Genomic DNA, 21,885 nt, shown 5'->3' with positions numbered 1-21,885 from the left:
AAGTAATATATTCCAAGTCACACAGCTAGAAAGTAGTGGAGCCAGAATTAAGAACCGGGTGGTCAGACCCCTAGCTAGTGCCTGCAATCCTAGCCTGGATGTTGTGTTTTCTCTCTGCTGTGCTGGAGAGAAAATGGGAAGGCCAAAAGAGCTTTTTGTGGATTCTGACCATTGGTAGTATTTTATCATGTGCCTTATGAATATCTTGCCTCGTTATGTAGTTTAACATTTTTATTTATAATGGGTTGGCCACAAAATATTTAACTCCGACGTAGTCAAGTTATTGCCTTTTATTTGTGGTTTGTTTTTTTGAGTCCTTGCGTAAGGAATGATTTCCTTCACTGATGTTAGGAAGCTGTTATCTTATTCTTTCAGTTTTTCATTCAACAGGTGTTTACTCGAGCACCTACTATATTCCAGACACCATCCTAGGCCCTGGGTGGATGTTAACTACACTGACAAATATCACCGCCTTCAGTTTTAAAGTTATATTTTCTAACTTTGGGTCTTTAACTCATTTAACATTTATTTATTTTTTTGAAGTATATTTCTTTTGAGAGAAAGAGAGAGAGCGAGCGCAGGGGAGGGGCAGAGAGAGAGAAGAAGAGAGAAAATCCCAGGCAGGCTCCGTGCTGTCAGCGCAGAGCCTGATGCGGGGCTCAGTCCCGCAAACCACGAGACCGTGATCTGAGCTGAAATCAAGAGTCAGATGCTTAACTGACAGAGCCAACCAAGCGCCCCTAAAATTTATTTTTGTAGTTTGTGGGAAGTAGAAAACTAATTTTAGTTTTCTCCACAAAGGAAGTCAGTTTTCCTGATACTATTTACTGAAAGTTCATTTCTTCAGTTGTTGGTGATGTGATCATTGTCATATAGCAGGTTCCTGTACATCATGGGTTGTTACTGGTCTGCCTATGCTATTTCATTGATCTCTTTGTCTGTTATTGAGCTCTGTGGTATTTTTTAAATGTTTCCTTTGTAAAGGCATTGTGATTATTTTTTTTCAGTGATTATATTTATTTCCTTTTTTATTGAAGAATACTTCACATACAACATAACGAGTCAATATTTAAATACATTACAAAATGGTCACCACAGTAAATCTAGTCACCATCTGTCACCGTATAAAGTTGTTACGATATAATTGACTATGTTCCCTGTGCTGTACATTACATCCCCATGCCTTATGTATAACTGGAAGATTGTACCTCTTAATCCCCTTTCCCTATTTTGGCCATCCCCCTACCTACTTCCTCTTTGTCAACCATCAGTTTATTCTCTGTATCTATGCATCTGTTTCTGTTTTATTTGTTCATTTGTTTTGTTTTTTAGATTCCACATATAAAACGTACAGAACTTGTCTTTCTCTGTCTGACTTCTTTCACTTAATGTAATACCCTCTAGGTCCATCTGCCCTGTCACAAATGGCAAGATATCATCCTTTTTTATGGCTGAGTAATAATCCATGGAGTGTATGTATCTGTGTGTGTGTGTGTGTGTGTGTGTGTGTGTGTGTGTGTGTATAGTCACTTCCATATCTTGGCTATGATATATAAAATGCTGCAGTAAACATAGGGGTGCAGATATCTTTCTGAATTAGTGGTGGTTTGGTTTTTTTTTTTTTTTTTGATAAATACCTAGAAATGGAATTAGCAGATCATATGGTAGTTTTATTTTTAACTTTTTGAGAAAACCCCATACTCTTTTCCACATTGGCTTCACCGATTTACATTCCCACCAACAGTGCATGAGGGTTCCCTTTTCTCCACATCCTCATCAACACTTGTTATTTCTTATCTTTTTAAGAATAGCCCCTCAGACAGGTGTGAGGTGATACCTCACTGTGGTTCTGATTTGCATTTTCCTAACGAAGAGTGATGTTGAGCATCTTTTCATGTGTCTGTTGGCCATCTGGATGTCTTCTTTGGAGAAATGTCTATTCAGGTCCTCTGCCCATTTTTTAAATTGGATTATTTTTATTATATTGAGTTGTATGAGTTCTTTATATATTTTAACATATTTATATATTAACCCCTTCTCAGCTCTATCATTTGTGAATATCTTCTCCCATTCAGTAGGTTGCCTTTTGTTGATGGTTTTCTTTGCTGTGCAAAAGCTTTTCAAGTTTGATATAGTTCCATTTGTTTATTTTTGCTTTAGTTAGCCTTGCCTGAGGAGAGAGATCAAAAAATGATGTTGTTAGGACCAGTGTCAAAGAGCTTACTGCCTGTGTTTTCTTCTGGGAGTTTTGTGGTTTCTGGTCTTCTATTTAGGTCTTTAATTCACTTCTAGTTTATTTTCGTATTTTGTATTTCATATATGGTGTAAGAAAGTGGTACCGTTTTCTTCTTTTGCATGTAGCTATCCAGTTTTTCCCAATACCATTTATTGAAGAAACTGTCTTTTCTTCATTGTATTTTCTTGCCTCCTTAGTGGTAGATTAATTGACCATATAAGCCTGGGCTTATTTCTGGGCTCTTTATTCTGTTCCTTGATCTCTGTATCTGTTTTTGTGCCAATGCCATACTGTAGTGATACAGTAGTTTTATAGTATAATTTGAAATCCAGGAGTGTGAATCCTGCAGCTTTGTTCTTTCTTGAGGTTGCTTTGGATATTTGGGGTCTTCTGTGGTTCCTACAAATTCTAGGAGTATTTGCTCTAGTTCTGTGAAAAATGCCATTGGTATTTTGACAGGGATTGCATTGAATCTACAGATGCTTTGGGCAGTATGGACATTTTAACAATATTAATTCTTCTAACCCATGAGCATGGTATATCTTTTTTATTTATGTGTATCCTCTTCAATCTCTTTCATTAATGCCTTATAGTTTTTAGAGTATAGATCTTTTACCTCCTTGGTTAAATTTATTACTAGGTATTTTATTCTTTCTGGTGCAATTGCAAGTGAGATTGTTTTCTTAATTTCTCTTTTTCATAGTTACTGGTGTACAGAAATGCAGCATTTCTTCTGTATGTTAATTTTGTACCCTGGAACATTACCAAATTCATTTATTAGTTGTATTAGCTTTGGAGCGGAGACTAAGGTTTTTTATGTATAGTATAATGTTATCTATAAATAATGACAGTTTTACTTCTTCCTTTCCGATTTGCATCCTTCTAATTTTTTTTCCTCACCTAATTACCGTGACTAGGATTCCAGTACTATATTGAATAAAAGTGGTAAGAGTGGGCCTCCTTGTCTTGTTCTTGATCTTGAAGGAAAAGTTTCTCTCAACTTTTTTCACTGTTGAGTGTGATATTAGCTGTGGGTTTATCATATATAGTCTTTGCTATGTTGAGATAAATTCTCTCTGTACCACTTTATTGAGTTTTTATACTAAATATGTGTTGCATTTTGTCAAATGCTCTTTCTGTATCTGTTGAGATGGTCAAATGATTTCTTATTCTTTGTTTTGTTAATGTGCTGTATCACATTGAATCGATTTGTGAATATTGAACCATCCTTGCATCCCAGGAATAAATCTCACTTGATCATTCTGCATGATCCTTTTAATGGATTGTTGAATTCAGTTTGCTAATATTTTATCGAGGATTTTTGCCTCTGTCTCTATCAGGGATATTGGCCTGTAATTTTCTGTTTTTGTATTGTGTATGTTTGGTTTTGGTATCAGGGTAATGCTGGCATCATAGAATGAGCTTGGAAGCATTCCTTCCCTCCTCTTAGTTTTTGGAGTAGTTTTAGAACAGATATTAACTCTTCTTTAAATGTTTGGTAGAATTCACCGGTGACACTGTCTGGTCCTGGAAGTTTGTTTGTGAGAGTTTTTGATTACTGACTCAATTTCATTACTAATAATGGATCTGTTCAGACTTTCTATTTCTTCTTGATTGAGCCGTGGAAGATTGTTCTTTGGAATTTATCCATTTCTTCTATGTTGTCCAATTGATATATAATTGTTCATAGTAGTCTTTTATGACTCTTTGTATTTCTGTTGTATCAATTATAACTTCGTTCATTTTTTATTTGAGTCCTCTCTTTTTCTTTTTTTTTAAATGTTTATTTTTGAGAGAGAGAGACAGAGACTGCATGAGTTGGAGGCGGGGGGAGGGGCAGAGAGTGGGAGACACAGAAACCACAGCAGGCTCCAGGTTCTTGGCTGTCAGCACAGAGTCTGCACTGGGCTCAAACTCATGAACCGCGAGATCATGACCTGAGCCAAAGGCAGACACTTAACTCACTGAGCCACCCCGGTACCCCGAGTCCTCTTTTTTTCTAGATCAGTCTTTCCAGAGGTTTATCTTTTCAAAGAATGAGTTCTTAGTTTCACTAACCCTTTCTTTGTTATTTTAGTCTCTAATTAATTTATTTCTGCTCTGATCTTTATTATTTCCTCCTTTCTAACTTAGGGTTTTGTTTGTTCTTCTTTTTCTAGTTCCTTTAGGTGTAAGATTAGATTGTTTATTCGAGATTTTTCTTCTTTCTTGAAAAGGACTTGTATTACTCTAAACTTCCCTCTTTTTTTAAAAAAAATTTTTTTTTAACGTTTTTATTTATTTTTGAGACAGAGAGAGACAGAGCATGAAGGGGGGAGGGGCAGAGAGAGAAGGAGACACAGAATCAGAAGCAGGCTCCAGGCTCTGAGCCATCAGCCCAGAGCCCGACACGGGGCTCGAACTCACGGACTGCGAGATTGTGACCTGAGCTGAAGTCGGACGCTTTAACCGACTGCGCCACCCAGGCACCCCTAAACTTCCTTCTTAAAAATGCTTTTGCTACGTCACATAGATTTTGGAGTATTGTATTTTCATTTGCATTTATCTCAAGGCATTTAAAAAAATTTCTTCTTTGTTGTTTTTTGTTGTTATTGCTGACCCATTGGTTGCTCAGTAGCATGTTATTTAGTCTCTGCATGTATGTGGTTTTTTGTGTGTGTGTGTGTTTGTTTTTTTTTATTTTTTTTCCAGTTTTCTCCTGGTAGTTGGTCTCCAGTTTTAGACTGTTGTGGTTGGAAAAGATGCTTGATATGGTTTGAATCTTCTTAAATTTACTGAGACTTGTTTGTGGCCTAGCAGCCTGTATCTGTCCTAGAGAACATTCCACATATACTTGAGAAGAAATATGTATTCTGCTGTTTTTGGATGGAAGACTCTGTATATATCTGTTAAGTCCATCTGGTCTAACATGTGGTTTAAGGCCACTGTTTCCTTATTAGTTTTCTGTCTGGATGATCTAAGTGGGATGTAAAGTCCCCTACGATTAATGTATTACTGGCAGTTTCTCCCTATTTATTAACACCTGCTTTGTGTATTTCGATGCTCCATTGTTGGATGCATAGATATTTACAAATGTTAAATCTTTTGTTGGATTGTTCCTTTTATCATTATGTAATGCCCTCCCTTGTCTCATGATATAGACTTTGTTTTAAAGTATATTCTGTCTGGGGCACCTGGGGGGGCTCAGTCAGTCATGCAACTGACTCTCAATTCTGGCTTAGGTCATGATCTCGCAGTTCACGAGATTGAGTCCTATATCGGGCTCTGTGCTGATATCCCTACTTGGGATATTCTCTCTCTCTCTCTCTCTCTCTCTCTCTCTCCCCCCCGCTTATGCTGTCTCTCTCTCTTTCTCAAAATAAATGAATAAACATTTTTTAAGAATTTAAAGTATATTCTGTCTGATATCTGTTGCTACCCCAGCTTTATTTTTGTTTCTATTTGCATGGACTGTCTTTAACTATCCCTTCACTTTTGGTCTGTGTGTGCTTTTAGGTCTGAAGTGAGTCTCATGTAGGCAGCATGCAGATGGGTCTGTTTGTTTGTTTATTTATTTTCCATTCAGTCATCCTATGTCTTTTTTCCTGGAGCATTTAGTCCATTTACATTTCAAGTAATTATCAATAGGCGTATATTTATTGCTGTTTTGTTTACTGTTTGCTGGTTGTTTTTGTAGTTCTTTGTTCTTTTCTTTGTGGTTTTTCTTTAGTGTTATGTTTGGAATTCTTTTCTCTTTATTTTTTGGATATTTATTACAGGTTTTTGGTTAGTGGTTACTGTGAAGTTCATATATAACAACCTATGTGCATAGCAGTCTATTTTAAGTTGGTGTTTGTTTAAGTTCACATGCATTCTATATTTTAACGCCCTTGCCACCCACTTTTATGTGTTCGGTGCCATATCTTACATCTTTTTATTTTGTGTGTTTCTTAAGTAATTCTTGTAGATTTAATTGATTTTTTTTTTTTTTTTTTTTTTTTTTGTCTTCTAATCTTCAGACTACTTTGTGAGTGATTGGCCTCCGCTACCTTCTGGGTTGCATATACTACTCACTTGCCTTTAGCAGTGAGATTTTTTTCTAGTTATGGCTTTTTCATTTTTACTTAAAGGAGTCCCTTTAATATTTCTTATAAAGCTATTTACTGTGGGTGAACTGCTTTAGCTTTTGCTTCTCTGGGAAACCCTTTATCTCCCCTTTAGTTCTGAATGATAATCTTGCTGGATAGAGTGTTCTTGGTTTAAGTTTTTTTCCTTTCAGCATTTTGACTATATCATGACACTTCTCTCTGGCCTGCAAAGTTTATGTCAAAAAATCAGCTTGTGGTCTTATGGGGGTTCCTTTGTATGTAACTAGTTGATTTTCTCTTGATGCTTTTAAGATTCTCTCTTTAATTTTTGGCAGTTTAATTATAATGTGTCTTATTGTGGATCTCTTTGGGTGTATCTTTTTTCGAACTCTGTGCTTCCTGGACCTGGATGTCTGTTTCCTTTACCAGGTTAGGGAAATTTTCACCTGTTATTTTTCAGGTGAGTATTCTGCCCCTTTCTCTTTCTCTTCTCCTTCTGGAACCCCTATAATGTGAATGTTAACATGCTTGATGTTGTCCTAGAGGTTCCTTAAACTATCTTAATTTTTTAAAATTCTTTTTTCTTTTTGCTGTTCAGTTTGGGTGATTTCCAGATCACCAGGCTTCCAGATCGCTGATCTGTTCTGTGTCCCCCAATCTGCTGTTGATTCCTGCTGGTGTATTTTTCATTTCAATTAATTGTATTCTTCAGCTCTGACTGGTTCTTTCTTATATTTTCTATGTTTTTGTTGACGTTCTCACTGTATTCATCCATTGTTCTCTCAAGTCCATTGGGCATCTTTATAACCATTACTTTGAACTCTTCAGGAAGAATGCTTACTTCCATTTCATTTAGTTCTTTTTTGAGGCCTCGTCTTTTTTTTCTGTTTGGAACATATTATTCTGTGTCTTAATTTTGCCTGACTCTAGGGCGCCTGGGTGGCTCAGTTGGTTAAGCATCCAACTTCAGCTCAGGTCATGATCTCACGGTTCACGAGTTTGAGCCCCGCATCAGGCTCTGTGCTGACAGCGCGGAGCCTGGAGCCTGGTTCAGAATCTGTGAACCCCCTTCTCTCTGTCCCCTCCCCAGCTCATGCTCTGTCTCTGTCTCTCAAAAAATAAACGTTAAAAAAAATTTTATTTTTAATTTTGCCTAACTCTGTGTTTGTTTCTGTGTATGAGGTAATTCAACTATGTCTCTTGGTCTTGAAGGAATGTCCTTTCATAGGAGATGTCCTGTGGGGTCTAGAAGCTCGGTCCCCCTCACCACCAGAGCCAGCTGCTCCAGGTGTCTTCTGTGTGTGGGCTGCATGTGCCCCTCTGTTGTGGCCAGGCCTCCATTGCAGGGGGCTTGCTGCTGGGCAGGGCTGGCCTGCAGCCTGGGACTGCTGCAGGTACGCTAGGGATAGCAGCCTCTGGGCTGCGGGGTTTGAGGAGGAATGGGATTGTGCAGGGCTCTTAGCAGAACATGCCTCCTGGCCTTAGCAGTCCACAGGAACAGTTTCAAAATGGCGCCTGCTAGTGCCAGGATCAGCAGAGCTCAATGAGGCAGCAAAATGGCTAATACCAGTGGAGGGGCCCAGCTGCCTCCTGCCTACCTAGGAAGCCCTCAAGATTAGTAAATGAGTCTCCTTTACCTATAATCTATGCACTTTTCATTCTAGAGCCTTTGTACTCATTTCCAGGTCTAGTGAGTCTATGCGTAAGCCCTCTAAGAGTGGGTTTTTCTTTCCCTAAAGTTGTATAGTTTTCCTGAATTTACTCCCTATTGGTTTTCAAAGCCAGGTATTAAAAAAAAAATTTTTTTAACGTTTATTTATTTTTGAGAGACAGAGTGCCAGCAGGGGAGGGGCAGAGAGAGGGGGAGACAAAGAATCTGAAGCAGGCCCCAGGCTCTGAGCTGTCACCAGAGCCCCATGTGGGACTCAGACCAACAAACTACGAGATCGTGACCTGAGCCGAAGTCAGACGCTTACCTGACTGAGTCACCCAAGTGCTCCTCAAAGCCAAGGGTTTTAGGGGCTTCTTGCTCCTGTGCAGGATCTAAGTGTTGGCATGCCTGGTTTGGAGCTCAAATCTCTTGCTCCTTAGAGAAAATTTTCTTACTGTTAAGGCCCCTTCTGACTGTGGAGCTCCATGGCTGGGGGTGTGGGGTTTTTTCCCCCTTACTGAGACCGTATCTCTACCCCTTCTACCCATCTTCGTGCCATCGCTGTTGTGGTGGGTTCTCTGTCCAGTTTCTAGGTCTCCTTCTGTATGTAGATGAAGATTTGTTGTGTCAGTGGGACTCCTCCTGGGCTCCGTATCTTCTTATGCTGCCATCTTGAGTCCTTTTCCAGAGCCTTTGTTCTTGACCGTCTTAGGCATTGTAATTATTATAGATGATTTAGAAAATGCATGAAAGTACAACCAAGCATACCGATAATCCCATCGTTTTCTGTGCAGAAATAGTAAATCGAGGGGAAGAATTTATAAAATAACTAAAATATCAAACTACTAATGGTTTTTGCGGGGAGGAGCTCAGTGATTTCTAGTGGAATCCTGTGAAACCTAAAATTGTTATTTCGGGGATTCACAAAGCCTAAATTAGTTCCTTTGATGTCTTTCTTAAAATTAATGTATTAGTTATGATAGGCTAAACTGCTATGTCAACTAGACCCTATTGTGTAATTCGCTCCGTGCAACCGAAGTTTCCTTATTCCCGTGACAGCCGCGGGCAGGTGTTCAGATGGGCGGCAAGAAGAGTCTCCTTCGTTCTGCCAGCCAGAGCCTAGAATTCTGCCATCACATGGCTCTCCCATCCTCTGTTGTCTCATCCTACACCCACGTCCCATCAGCACGTGGGAAGGGAGAACACCCAAGGGGGTCTCTGGGCCAGCAGGGAGGGGTGGAACCCCCCTCCCACTCCCATCCCACTGGCCAGAACTTAGTCACATGGCCATACCTGCCTGTGAGTGAGCTGCGAGATGTAGTCTGGTTGTGAGCTTGAGAAGAGGCAAGATGGATCTTGTGGTCGCTAGCAACCTCTGCCTCACTTGTTTCTCCTGGAGCATCTGCAGAGCGTTTGCGTGGCCATATTGCCCTGTTCATTCCAGTAAGTCCTGTCTGTGGAATCCTTGAAGATTTCCTTGAAGAGACTTGGCTGGCTATGCTTATGAAATATGTGCCATTTCTATGGCCGAGAAGGAGTTTATTGGTTTACCTTTTAAGGATAAATGGGGTTTGAACATGGCAAGGATTCTCTGTGGGCACAGACGGAAGTAGCTGTCCTTCCTGCAGTAAGAAAACGGAGAGGCTATTCTTTGTGAACCTTTTGTATGAATTCTTGGGGACCCAGGAAGTGCAGCTTCTGTTCTTTAAGAACCAAGAGATCTTTATATATTGTTTTTAATTGAAAAAAAAAAGTCTTATTTATTTTTTGAGACAGAGAGTGTGAGCAGGGGAGGAGCAGAGGGAGAGGAGGACAGAGGATCCAAGGCGGGTCTCCATGCTGACAGGCTGTCAGTGAGGAGCCCGATGCAGGGCTCGAACTCAGGAATCGTGAGATCGCGACTTGAGCCGAAGTTGGACGCTCAACCAACTGAGCCACCCATGTGCCCCAGAACCGAGAGATCTTTATAAAAGGGCTGTGTGAGTTCCATGGCCAAACTGTGGTTCAGTGGTCACTCTCAAGCCCTGAGAGTCTGAGTCCGTTTTTCTTCATTGGATTTCCAAGAAGAGTCTTTTTTTTTTTTTTTTTAAGTTTATTAATTTATTTTGAGAGAGAGAAAGTATGTGGGGGAGAGCAGAGAGAGGGAGAGAGAGAGAAAATCCTAAGCAGGCTCTGCACCATCAATGCAGGGCCCGATGAGGGGCTCAAACTCACGAACCGTGAGATCGTGACCTGAGCCAAAGTTAGATGCTTAACTGACTGAGCCACCCAGGCGCCCTGCCAAGAAGAGTCTTCGTGAGCAGGGCTTTTTCTTTATTATTCTGAGGATCCGGCAGCACCTCTCCTACCCAGGGGCCATGACATCTGTGTGTCACACACTCCTCCTGGTCTGCAGAAGGCAGACCACAGATAACGCCACCACGGGCAACGCTTGATCTACGTGGGCCTTGACATCATCCTGACATCTCCAGCGACAGGAGTTTCACCTGCCAGTTTTTTGTTTTTTTTTTAACAGTTCTGTTGAGATATTATTCACATACCCTACAATTCGCCTATTAAAAGTGTACAATTCTGGGGCACCTTGGTGGCTCAGTTGGTTGAGCGTCCCTCTTTGGCCCAGGTCACGATCTCACGGTCTGTGAGTTGAGGGCCCCGCGTCAGGCTTGCTGCTCTCAGCCTGTCAGCACAGAGCCCACTTTGGATCCTTTGTCCCCCTCTCTGCCCCTCCCCCCTCCCCTCCCTCCCTCCCTCTCTCTGTCTCAAAAATAAAATATTAAAAAAAAAAGTGTGGACTCTAACTGGACTTTCTGGCTCAGTCTGGGCTGTCCCACTTTTTTTTTTCTTTTTTAATTTTTTTTTTAACGTTTATTTTTGAGACAGAGACAAAGCATGAATGGGGGAGGGGCAGAGAGAGAGGGAGACACAGAATCGGAAGCAGGCTCCAGGCTCTGAGCCATCAGCCCAGAGCCCGACGCAGGGCTCGAACTCACGGACCCTGAGATTGTGACCTGAGCCAAAGTCGGACGCCTAACCGACTGAGCCACCCAGGCGCCCCTGGGCTGTCCCACTTTGAAATAAGTCAAGTGTACAGTTCTGTGGCATTTCGTAGATTCACAGGGTTGTACAGCTATCCCACAATCAATTTTAGAACATTTTCATCACCCCAAAAAGAAACCTGTGTCACTTAGCTGTAACTCCCCGGCCCTCTTCATCCTCCCAGCCCCTGACAACCACTGATCTGTTTTGTCTCCATAGATTTGCCTGGTCTGCACATCTTGTGCAAACGGAATCCTTAGCCTGATGTTCTCAGGCTCCATCCACGTGTCAGTGTTTCGTCTTTCATTGCTGAGAAATACGCCATTGCATGGATGGAACACGTCTTCTTTATTCAGTTGTCAGTTGGTGGGCGTCTGGGGGCTTTCTGCTCGTTGGCTATTACAAATGGTGCTTCTCTGAACGCTTGTGGACAAGTGTCTGCGTGGCTGGTTCACGTCTCTCGGGCATACACCTAGGAGTGGGACCACCTGGCAGTGGTTAGCATTTTGAGAAGCTGCCGGACTGTTTTCCGTTTCTGCCAACAGTGAGTGAGGGTTCGGCTTTGTCCACGTGCCTGCCGGCACTCGTTATTACCTTTGGGGATTACAGTTGTCCTTGTGAGTGTGAAGCTGTATGCCTGTCAGTTCTCCTCTCCAAACCGTAATCTGCCAGAGGCTTCTGGAAAGTGGAAAAGTAGTTCTTCCTCATTGAAGGGTGAGGAAGTTCTGCTGCTTATCACTGTGTCACTGCCATCAGATCCGTCTGGGAGTTTGGAGGAGGGGATGGCTAATTTAGTGAGAAGGAGAGGAAAAGGGGGAAAAAAAATTCTTGGTGAGCTAGAGTTAACAAAAATGATTGCCATTTCTCCATTGTACCACAATAAGTATAATTTAAAAAAAACTTTTTTTAATGTTTATTTACTTTTGGTGGGGGGTAGGCAGAGAGAGAGAAGGAGACAAAGAATGTGAAGCAGGTTCCAGGCTCCGAGCTGTCAGCACAGAGCCTGACGCAGGGCTCGAACTCAGGGACTGCGAAGTCATGACCGGAGCTGAAGTTAGATACTTAACCGACTGAGCCACCCAGGTGCCCCTAATTTATCTTTTATAGAACAAAATTGACACTCAGGACAAAAATTTCTGGATTCTTCATTGGTGGAGAAATTTCCGTCCAGTTGGGTAGGCAGGCATTCAGACTAGTCGTAATCTCTCACTCTCTGTCCCTCTGGATTAAAGCATTTTAGAGATTTGGAGATACTTTAAAGTAGGTGTATTAGACAGAAGAGGCTCCCAGTGGTTTCCAGAAAAGCCATAACCAGCAGAGTAAAAGAATTGAGGCAGGACAGGGATAATTCCCTGGGTTGGGAAGCCAAGGGCATGTCTTGATGACTTTAGTTACCACCCCCCACCCCCTGCACCCAACAAAGTATTGAGCACATAGTAGATGCACAATAAAGACGTGATGATAGGCTATAGTGTTACAGCAGATACTCGGCACCCAGGAAGAGACAAGCGTCAAGCTCTTGGGGAACCAGAAAAGACTGTTTATTTCGCACTGCTGCCGGCCCAGCAGACTCACGTCCAAAGCTGAGAGCATCCAGCTTGGGTTTTACTGATCTTTTATACATAATGTGCTTCTGGGTTGGGCGGGACTAGTATAGTCAAGCTTCTGGTTCCTGGCTGCTGGCTCATGTCAGAGGCAAGCCTGATACAGAAGCCCAGAGCATGTTAAGGGAGTATCTGGCCTCGGACATCTGGCTGGCCCTTTTTATTTGCATTTACCAGCTTTTCTTCTCAATAGTAAGTTTACCCTGTAGGTAGGAGAACTGTAGCTTTCAGAGTTTTTTAACACCTGGCAATAGGTGATTAGAGTGATCTCAAGAGCCAGAATTATTCACTCATGATTCAACAAGCATTGGTCATGAAAATCTACTACTGTCAGGCATTAGAGCGTCACAGACCTTAGGGATGCAAATGTGAATAGCTTTCATCTGTTACACGCCCCCCCCCCCCCCCCCGCCCCACGATGTGGTACATCCATAAACCACACAGTCACAGTTCAGCAAGTTGACCACTCTACAAAGGTGCCAGCCATACCCTCTCTACGCAGGGACATTCCTGGAATATTCAGACTCCCAAATCAGAGAATTCGCAAAACCATACTTACCCGCAGCATACTTCCTGCGCCAGTATGTGGCTCTGATGTGTTTAAGCCCAGTTGCTAGTCAGATATTTATGGTTGTCTTTAGCCACCAGATGATTTGAAATATAAACATCACAATAGTACAAATGTGATGAAAATAAACCACTCATTTTGGGGTAGGAACGCGTGACTGTTTTTAGACCACTTGGCTGTCGTTTGGCTGGGTCTTCATGTTGTCTCCAAAAATGCGCACTGCTTTCTATTTCAGGATCAGGAACAGGGAGCTATGAGTCTGCCTCTCAAGCACTGTCTCTTCAATAGTTTTTCTCACTATGGAAGGTACCTTTTATTTATGTATGTTTCTAAAAATTAAAAAAAATTTTTTTTAACATTTACTCATTTTTGAGAGACAGAGTGTGGAGTGGGGGAGGGGCAGAGAGGGAGACACAGAATCCGAAGCAGACCCCAGGCTCTGAGCTGTCACCACAGAGCCCACTGTGGGGCTCGAACTCACAAACCGCGAGATCCTGACCTGAGCTGAAGTCAGATGCTTAACTGACTGAGCCACCCAGGCACCCCACCTTTCTCTTTTTGGGGGGTGATTTTTTTTTTTAAACGTTGGGAGATACCTTTTATATTTCAACTTTACAGAGGAGTGAATTGTCAATTTTAAATGGAAAAGTTTATGATTTTAATACATAATAACTGAAGGAAAGAAGAGTCCCTTTATGACCTTGCTATTGGGTGATAAGGCTTTGTTATCAATTAGGATACTCTGAGGTATCCTGTGGGTTAAAATAAAAAGCTCACAGTTCTGTTGTGTAGGTCGCCAAAGGTTTGTCTCCCACCCACACTGTGTGCGTGCAGGCAGGGTCCCCCACTCCTTAGAGGTATCAGGGGTGTCGCTTAGGTAGGAGGCTCCATCCGCTCCTGTGTCAGGGCTGCAGGGCTTGGCGGGAGGGTGAAGTCAGCAAAGAGGAAAGTGTAATGACTCTCCACCTTTCCCCCGGGAGTGACACCTGTCACTTGTTCTAACTTCCCATTGGCTGAGTGAACTGCCTATTCGCACATCAGTTTCCAGGAGATGGGGATGTATGTATATGTGTGGTACTTTCCAGTGCCCGTGGGGGAGGAGATTCAGAAATACTGGTAAAGAGAGTGGCTGGCTGTCAGTAGAGCATGCAACCACCCCCCTCCCCGCTTTTTTTTTCCTCTTTTATAAAGTAGGCTTCACCGAGGAGCCCAGTGTGGGGCTTGAACTCACAACCCTGAGATTAAGACCTGAGCTGAGATCAAGAGTCAGATGCTTAACCCACTGAGCCACCCAGGTGCCCTGAGCATGCAGCTCTTGATCTCGGGGTCGTGAGTTTGAGCCCCATGCTGGGTGTGGAGATTACTTCAGAAAAAAATATTGGTGAGCAGGAATAACGTTTACCACACATCTGAGTAGGAAAACCCTGCTCTCCCGCTGTGTTTCTCCTTTACCTTCCCACTCCTGCCACATCACAGCACTGTGACACCAGGGGTGTGGGCTTTCCACCTAGCTGCTCTGCGACACCAGCTGGGTGCCCTACCTACTAACTCCTTTCTGATATTGTCTTCCTGGAGGTCATCTCACATGACTCCCCGCCTCCCCGCTTCAGATGCCAGTCTCAGGCCCCGGTCATCACCCCTGCTTCTGACCAACCAGTTATAAGTTGGGAGATTATACAACCCCTTCCTCAGGCTCAATTAGTTTGAATTCACAGAACTCAAGAAAACGGTGACTTACTGTTTACCAGTTTACTGTAAAAGGATGTGATAGAGGGTACAGATGAACATCCAGATGGACGAGATGCATGCAGCAGGGGATGTGGAAAGAGGCATGAAACTTCCACGCCCTCTGCAGGTGCCCCACCCTCGCAGCACCTCCGTGTACTCCCAACCTGGAAGTTTTCCAAATCCCGTATGTACGTTTGGGATTTTAATGAAGCTTCGTGAGTAGGCATGATTGGTTGTTAACTCCGTTTCCAGCCTCTCTCCCTTCTCTGGAGAATGGTGGGGAGGGCTGAAAATTCCAAGCTTCTTTTTTTCTTTTTGATTGTTTATTTATTTTTGAGAGAGAGAGAGAGAGAGCGAGCCAGAGAGCACATGAGCAGGGGAGGGACAGAGAAGGAGAGGGAGACACAGAATCCAAAGTAGGCTCCGGGCTCTGAGCTGTCAGCAGAGAGCCTGACGTGGGGCTTAAACTCACGAACCGTGAGATCATGACCTGAGCCAAAGTTGGACACTTATCCGACTGAGCCACCCAGGCGCCCCTGAAAATTCCAAGCTTCTAATCATGGCTTCGTCTTTCTGATGATCAGCGACTGATATATTTTTTTCTACTATTTCATACATTTTACGGAGAAATGACAGACATTCTGTTCCTACGGAGCTTACATTGTAGTGGGAAGAGCAGATAAGAGCACCAGGTTAGAGTGTGCTACGTGGAAAGATGCTCAGATGGCAATGACAGGGGGGTCATTGCGTTGGGGACACCTAATCAGATTAGGGGAGGAGCAAGAAGCTTTCTCGGAGGAGGTGATTCTTGGCGTGAATCTTGAGTGATAAGCAGTTTACCAGGCAGCAAAGGAGACACGGATGTCCTGGCAGAGAAAACAACATGCTTATCCACGTAGTAATAGCAGTACCTGCTGCTTATTGGCCGGCTTTCTTTGTGCAGGCCGCTAGACTGCACACTACAGGCCCTGTCTCATTTAGCTTCCCGTGGGCCTCCCATTTGCGTCTTACCTACTGCCTTACGATGATATGCCTCATAAGACAGGACTTTGCTCTGTTTGCTGTTGTTCCGGTAACTGGTGCTGTGTAGCAAACAACAGACATCTGATTAGGCTCACAGATCCTGTGGGTTAGGAATTTGGAAAGAGCCCGGTTGCAAGGGTTTCTCACTGGGGCTCATGCAGTCCACGTTCAGATTTCAGCTGGGGCCGTGGTAAGCGGAAGGCTCCGCCAGACTAGACACCCAAGGTGGCTCACTCGTGTGGCTGGCCGGTAGCTGTGGCTCAGCGTGTTCCTCCCTCCGCGTGCCTACCTCTGGCCCCCCCCAAGCAGGGCTGGATTCAGGGTCACCTGACCGAAAGAGTTATTCCACAAGAAGTGGGTGGGGGCCGCTTGCCGTTCTCACTAGACTTGGAAGTCACATATTGACACATCCGTTGTGAGTGCTTGGTTGTCAGTGAGCCACAAGACTGTAAGTGCACACATTCAGGGGAGTGGGACTATTCCCAGGGCGCAGGGGTGCAAGAGCACCTGGCTCGAGGGGTCCCAAATAGACCAGGGTCAGTCCCTCACCACTGACAACATCCACAGGCAGAGAGATGAATGGAGGCGAAACAAGAAAGGAATTTATTTCGGCGAGGCCTCAAAGAGTGTCTCCGAAGAGTGTCTCCAAAGTGCTTCCAGGTTTATTTAAGGAAAACATGAGACAGAGGTCGGCGGGTACATGCAGGGGGGCAGTCAAGGTCAGGTCGATCATTGTCTTAGGGGTCTCGCTGGTGTCTAGGGAGTCCCTATTGCTTGAGGAGGTAGTTTTGGTTCCTGTATGGGATGCTTTGCCTGCAGGGTCTTTTGCCTGACTTGACAGATAAGCTGGAAAGAAGAACTTAATCAATTAGGAAGTACTGACTGAGGTCAAAATAGAGGTAGTGGAGGTCTCCTTTCACATCCCCACCGGCAGAACAGCATCCCAGTTCTGTGGAAGGACAAGCCCGTTTCTTCTGTAGCCACTTCCTGCTGACCAGGGATGACGCAGGGATTTCAGACCGGAGGACTCTGACAGGGTAGGATTTCCTTTCCCTAGTCCCTCCCGAAATACACGGTAAGGGCATCTCCACGCTTGTGCGAATAGCATAGGCTCCCATTTGACGAATACAAAAAAGTCAAACAACAACCACAAAGAACAAGAAATATAGCAATGCTAAGCAAGGCATGTTTCCATTTGGAAGGAATCAAATTTAGCCAAGTACTAAAAGAATCTAGAGCTAGAGTGTTTACAGCAGTGATATGTTTGTTTAAATCTTCTGTGGCTTCAGTTTTCGGGTAATTTGGAGTGTAGACACAACATTCTGTTTTTTTTTTTTTTTTAACTTTATTTATTTGGGGAGAGCGAGCGAGCACAGGAGGGACAGAGTGGGAGAGAGAGAGAATCTCAATGCACGCTGATAACACAGAGCCTGATGTGGGGCTCGAACCCACAAACTGGAATCAAGACCTGAGCCACGTAGGCCCCCTGACATAACATTCTGTTTTGATGAGAGTATAGGTTTCTTCTTGGGCTACGGTCATAATATCAGGGGCCATGCTGTGTTTTGTTTTGTTTTGTCTTGTTTTTTAGAGTGCTAGCAGGGGAGAGGGACAGGGTGAGGTGGTGGGGGGAGAGAGGGGGAGAGAGAGAGAGAGAGAGAGAGAGGGAGAGAGAGAGAATGTCTTAAGCAGGCTGCATGCTCAACATGGAGCCTGATGTGAGGCTTGATCCCACGACGCTGGGATCATGACTTGATCCAAAATCAAGAGTCAGACTGAGTAAGTCACCCCGGTGCCCCAAGGTTCCATCCAGTTTTGAAGGACTGCTTTTCAAATTTATGTGGTTTCATCATTTAGGAGGGTGACTATTTGCTGGGTTTAATTAAAGGTGGCCACTGTATGCTTAGCTAAAGCCTTTACTTGTAATTCTACATTGATAGAGGCAGCTCCTGGGACAAACATGATCAAGGGATAAAACCATCAAGAAGCCCTCTTTGCCTGATGTCTAGCTTTAACAATGTCCTGATTACAAGGAATCACTGGCATGTAGGAGACAACTCCTCTGGGAGATATGGGCATCCCTAAGTGCATCATCCACTTTAATCATAAGGAAGGTGGGCCATCCACTATTTGCACAAGTCCATAGCTAACCCATGGAGTGGGGTTTGCTCCAGCTTTCGAGGAGCATTTTGCTATCCCAGCCATGTAGTAAGTAAGCCATGTAGTAAGTCACGGTGATAGTTGACTTATACAACCGTTGAGGAATCCATCCTATTGTCCAACTGTTAAAATAATCATGTGCCCATGGGGTCCTGTTATTATCCCCGCTGAGTAATAGGCAAGAAGATTGTCTCTATACATGAGCTATCGTGGCCATTCTCTGAAGTTTACCTCAAGTTGTCTAGCTTAGGCAAGCGACAAACATCCCAAAACCACCAAAGCTAGAATTTTATATCCCAAAAGGTGTGTTACTGAAATATAAATTTTCTCTCTAAAATCACTCTATTGGGGTGCCTGGGTGGCTCAGTCGGTTGAGTGTCCAACTTCGGCTCAGGTCATGATCTCACTGTTCGTGGGTTTGAGCCCCGCATCAGGTTCTGTGCTGACAGACAGTTCAGAGTCTGGAACCTGCTTCTGATTCTCTCTCTCTCTCTCTCTCTCTCTCTCTCTCTCTCTCTGCCCCTCCCCTGCTTTCACTCTGTCTATGTCTCTCTCAAAAATAAATAAGCATTAAAAAAAAAAAATTAAAATCACTCTCATTTTCATCAGAGATAGCCAAAGTAGACTAATCTGTAAAACAAGTCCAGTTTTAACAAACTTGGCCCAATTATTGGCATAAGCACAGCAAGAATAATCATTGTATAAGTTCTTATAAATCTGCTTTGCTGGGACTTTTTATAATGAATTAAAAAAAACATTTTTTTAACGTTTATTTATTTTTGAGAGAGAGAGAGAGAGAGAAACAGAGTGTGAGCTGAGAAGGGGCAGAGAGAGAGGGAGATACAGAATCTGAAGCAGGCTCCAGGCTCTGAGCTGACAGCACAGAGCCCAATGCAGGGCTCAAACCCACCAACTGGGAGATCATGACCTGAGCCAAAGTCTGGCGGTTAACTGAGCCACCCAGGCGCCCCTATGATGAATTTTAGATTGAACTCCAAGGCAAATACTTGCCTTCAGATTTGCCTTGCAGTAGGGCACCTGGGTGGCTCAGTCGGTTAAGTGTGTCCGACTTCAGGTCATGATCTCATGGTCTGTGAGTTCGAGCCCCCATCAGGCTCTGCACTGACAGCAGGGAGCTTGTTTGGGATTCTCTGTCTCCCTCTCTCTCTGCCCCTCCCCCACATTCTCTTCCATTCATGTGCATGCTAACTCTCAAAATGAATAAATTAAAAAAAAAAAAAGATCGCCTGAAATACCTATAGATTTGGACGAATTCCTCTTCTTGAGGTCCCCAAAACATCCTACGGTTTCCTGCAGCCATCAGGAAGTGACCTTCTTTACTCACCTCCTAAGACTGCTGGGAACTCTAAGCAGGGTCAGGCCACCATTTGCAAGCGCTCTGTTGGCTGCATGAAGTCAACCTGAATTAGTTCCTTGAAGCTGTGTGGTCATATTGGAGTCTGTGTGTGTCTCTCCAGTATGACATTCCAGTCAAAACCTTGATAACGTAACCAGCATTTCCAGTGGTGTCCTGTTACAAGGAGGACAGATTTTTATTGAACTTATGCAAATAATTTTATTTTTTTTTTTAATTTTTTATTTTTTCAACGTTTATTTATTTTTGAGAGAGAGAGACAGAGCATGAACAGGGGAGGGGCAGAGAGAGAGGGAGACACAGAATCTGAAACAGGCTGCAGGCTCTGAGCGGTCAGCAGAGAGCCCGACGCGGGGCTCGAACTCACGGGCCGTGAGATCGTGACCTGAGCCGAAGTCGGATGTTTAACCGACCAAGCCACCCAGGCGCCCCTATGCAAATAATTTTAATTGCCATGAAGGAAAGAACGCTGGCTGAGAGTTTCCGAAATCTAGAGGGTTTGGGAAGGGAGGAAAGATAAATGTTTCAGTTTGTTCACAAAGGAATATTTTATCATGTTTATGCAAGTCATAGGTATGACAGTTTCCTTAAATCTGGAAGAGCAAACGTTAGAGAACCAGCTCAAACCAGAGTCACAAAACTGTTGTCATCTTCCTCAGTCCATTCAGTCCCTTGTTGCCACCTCTTGTTCTGTTTGAATGCAGCTTTTCCTTTAGTTCCAAAAATTCTTACCCAGTTTAATTTTACGATCTTAAAGATATCAGAAACCTGTAGTTATCAAAAGCCCTTTCAATGAATCTCCTTGAACATGAAACACACTTTCCAAGAGCAAAGGCAAAGTGTAAATGACTCAAAAATGGCCATGTTTAAAGATTTGATGAGAGTTCATTATAATGCAGTTGACAAGGAAATCAGGTTATTTCTGTGACATGCAGCGTTTCACCAATTAGAATGTCCAGGGATGGGGCGCCTGGGTGGCTCAGTCGGTTAAACTTCCGACTTTGGCTCAGGTCATGATCTCGTGGTTCATGAGTTCGGGCCCCTCATCAGGCTCTGTGCCGACAGCTCGGAGCCTGCAGCCTGCTTCAGATTCTGTGTCTCCCTCTCTCTCTCTGCACCCCCCCCCCCCCCCATACACACTCTGTCTCTTTCTCTCTCTCAAAAATAAACATTAAAAAAAAGAATGCCAAGTGATGACCTTATACCAAGACATATTAAAACTTGAGAGATTTTATATAAGAACAGTGATACCATTTACCCATACAACATAACCTAAGAAGGTTTATCATCATTTATTTAACAGTGTTCCCCAAATAACATTCCAAATGAACATGCCTAATTAGTCAAAAAGACTTCATTTAGATTTGAATATTTAGGAACTTTTGTTAAAAACTTCAGAAGGTTTTAAAGCACATACCCAAATAGGATTACAGATCATTACAAAACTTAATATTTAATCATCTCTTTAACCAAGGGCGCCTGGGTGGCTTGGTCGGTTAAACGTCCGACTTCGGCTCAGGTCACGATCTCACGGCCCGTGAGTTCGAGCCCCGAGTCGGGCTCTCTGCTGACCGCTCAGAGCCTGCAGCCTGTTTCAGATTCTGTGTCTCCCTCTCTCTCTGCCCCTCCCCTGTTCATGCTCTGTCTCTCTCTCTCAAAAATAAATAAACGTTGAAAAAATAAAAAAGGTGGAAGGAAGGTGAAAACTACCACACCTAAACTTAGGTCCTTTAATAATGAGAAGTTTCTGTTCTCTTAAGTAATCAAAGACCTGATAAAGACAAAGCATAGAAACTTTGTTTTTCTGGGCAGATAAAGAAACAAAAGCTTTGTTTACAATCTCTTATCAAGAGGAGACCAACAATCCGAGAAAACTTTGTCTTTTTAACAGAGAGAAGAGCCAAGCTTCAGTCTTAATACAGGTGTCCTTTTAAAATTCATTCATGCCTGCCTGAGTCCTAACCACACATAAAATTCTTTTCCAAAGATTCCCTTCACGGGGCTCCTGGGTGGCTCAGTTGAGCATCCAACTTTTGATTTGGGATCACGTCCTGATCTCACATGTCGGCATGGAATCCGTGTTAGGTGTGGAGCAGGCTTGGAATTCTCTCTCCCTTCCTCTGTCCCTCTCCAGCTCGCATGCGCGCGCGCTCTCTCTCTCTCTCTCTCTCTCTCTCAAAAAAAAAAAAACCCAAAAAGCAATGGTTTCCTTCACAGACCTTCTACAACTTTCTTCTCACATTCAGATTTTGTTTTAAGTTTTTCCTCTTTAAATAGCCAGTCTCATTTTAGGACAAGTTACTACTTTTCCCTCAATAAAAATGTATTCCCATTCTTCATAACTTTCTTATAAAAGACATGTCTTACTTTCCCTGCATACAGAGTTGCTTTCCTGGTCATTTCTTGGCAGTCTCAATTACGTTGATCAGACCTTTTA

General features: G+C 43.3%; 1 protein-coding gene across 6 annotated transcripts in view; it reads left to right on the top strand.

Annotated features, from left to right (window-relative positions):
* NMT2 (N-myristoyltransferase 2) overlaps positions 1-21,885 on the top strand; it is a 74,607-nt gene that overhangs the window by 14,912 nt on the left and 37,810 nt on the right. Inside the window, exon 1 of one of the 6 annotated variants that reach the window (XM_042944987.1) lies at positions 13,360-13,468. The exons of the other annotated variants lie outside the window; for them this stretch is intronic. Coding sequence (XP_042800921.1) covers positions 13,416-13,468 — 53 coding nt within the window. The 5' untranslated portion in view covers positions 13,360-13,415. Of the gene's footprint in view, positions 1-13,359; positions 13,469-21,885 lie in introns of those variants that run through there. 6 annotated transcript variants of the gene reach the window in all.

This window comes from Panthera leo, chromosome B4 (genome assembly GCF_018350215.1).
Source record: "Panthera leo isolate Ple1 chromosome B4, P.leo_Ple1_pat1.1, whole genome shotgun sequence".
Lineage (NCBI taxonomy): Eukaryota > Metazoa > Chordata > Mammalia > Carnivora > Felidae > Panthera > Panthera leo.
The sequence above is the reverse complement of the archived record's forward strand: the minus strand, read 5'-3'. Positions and strand labels throughout refer to the sequence as shown.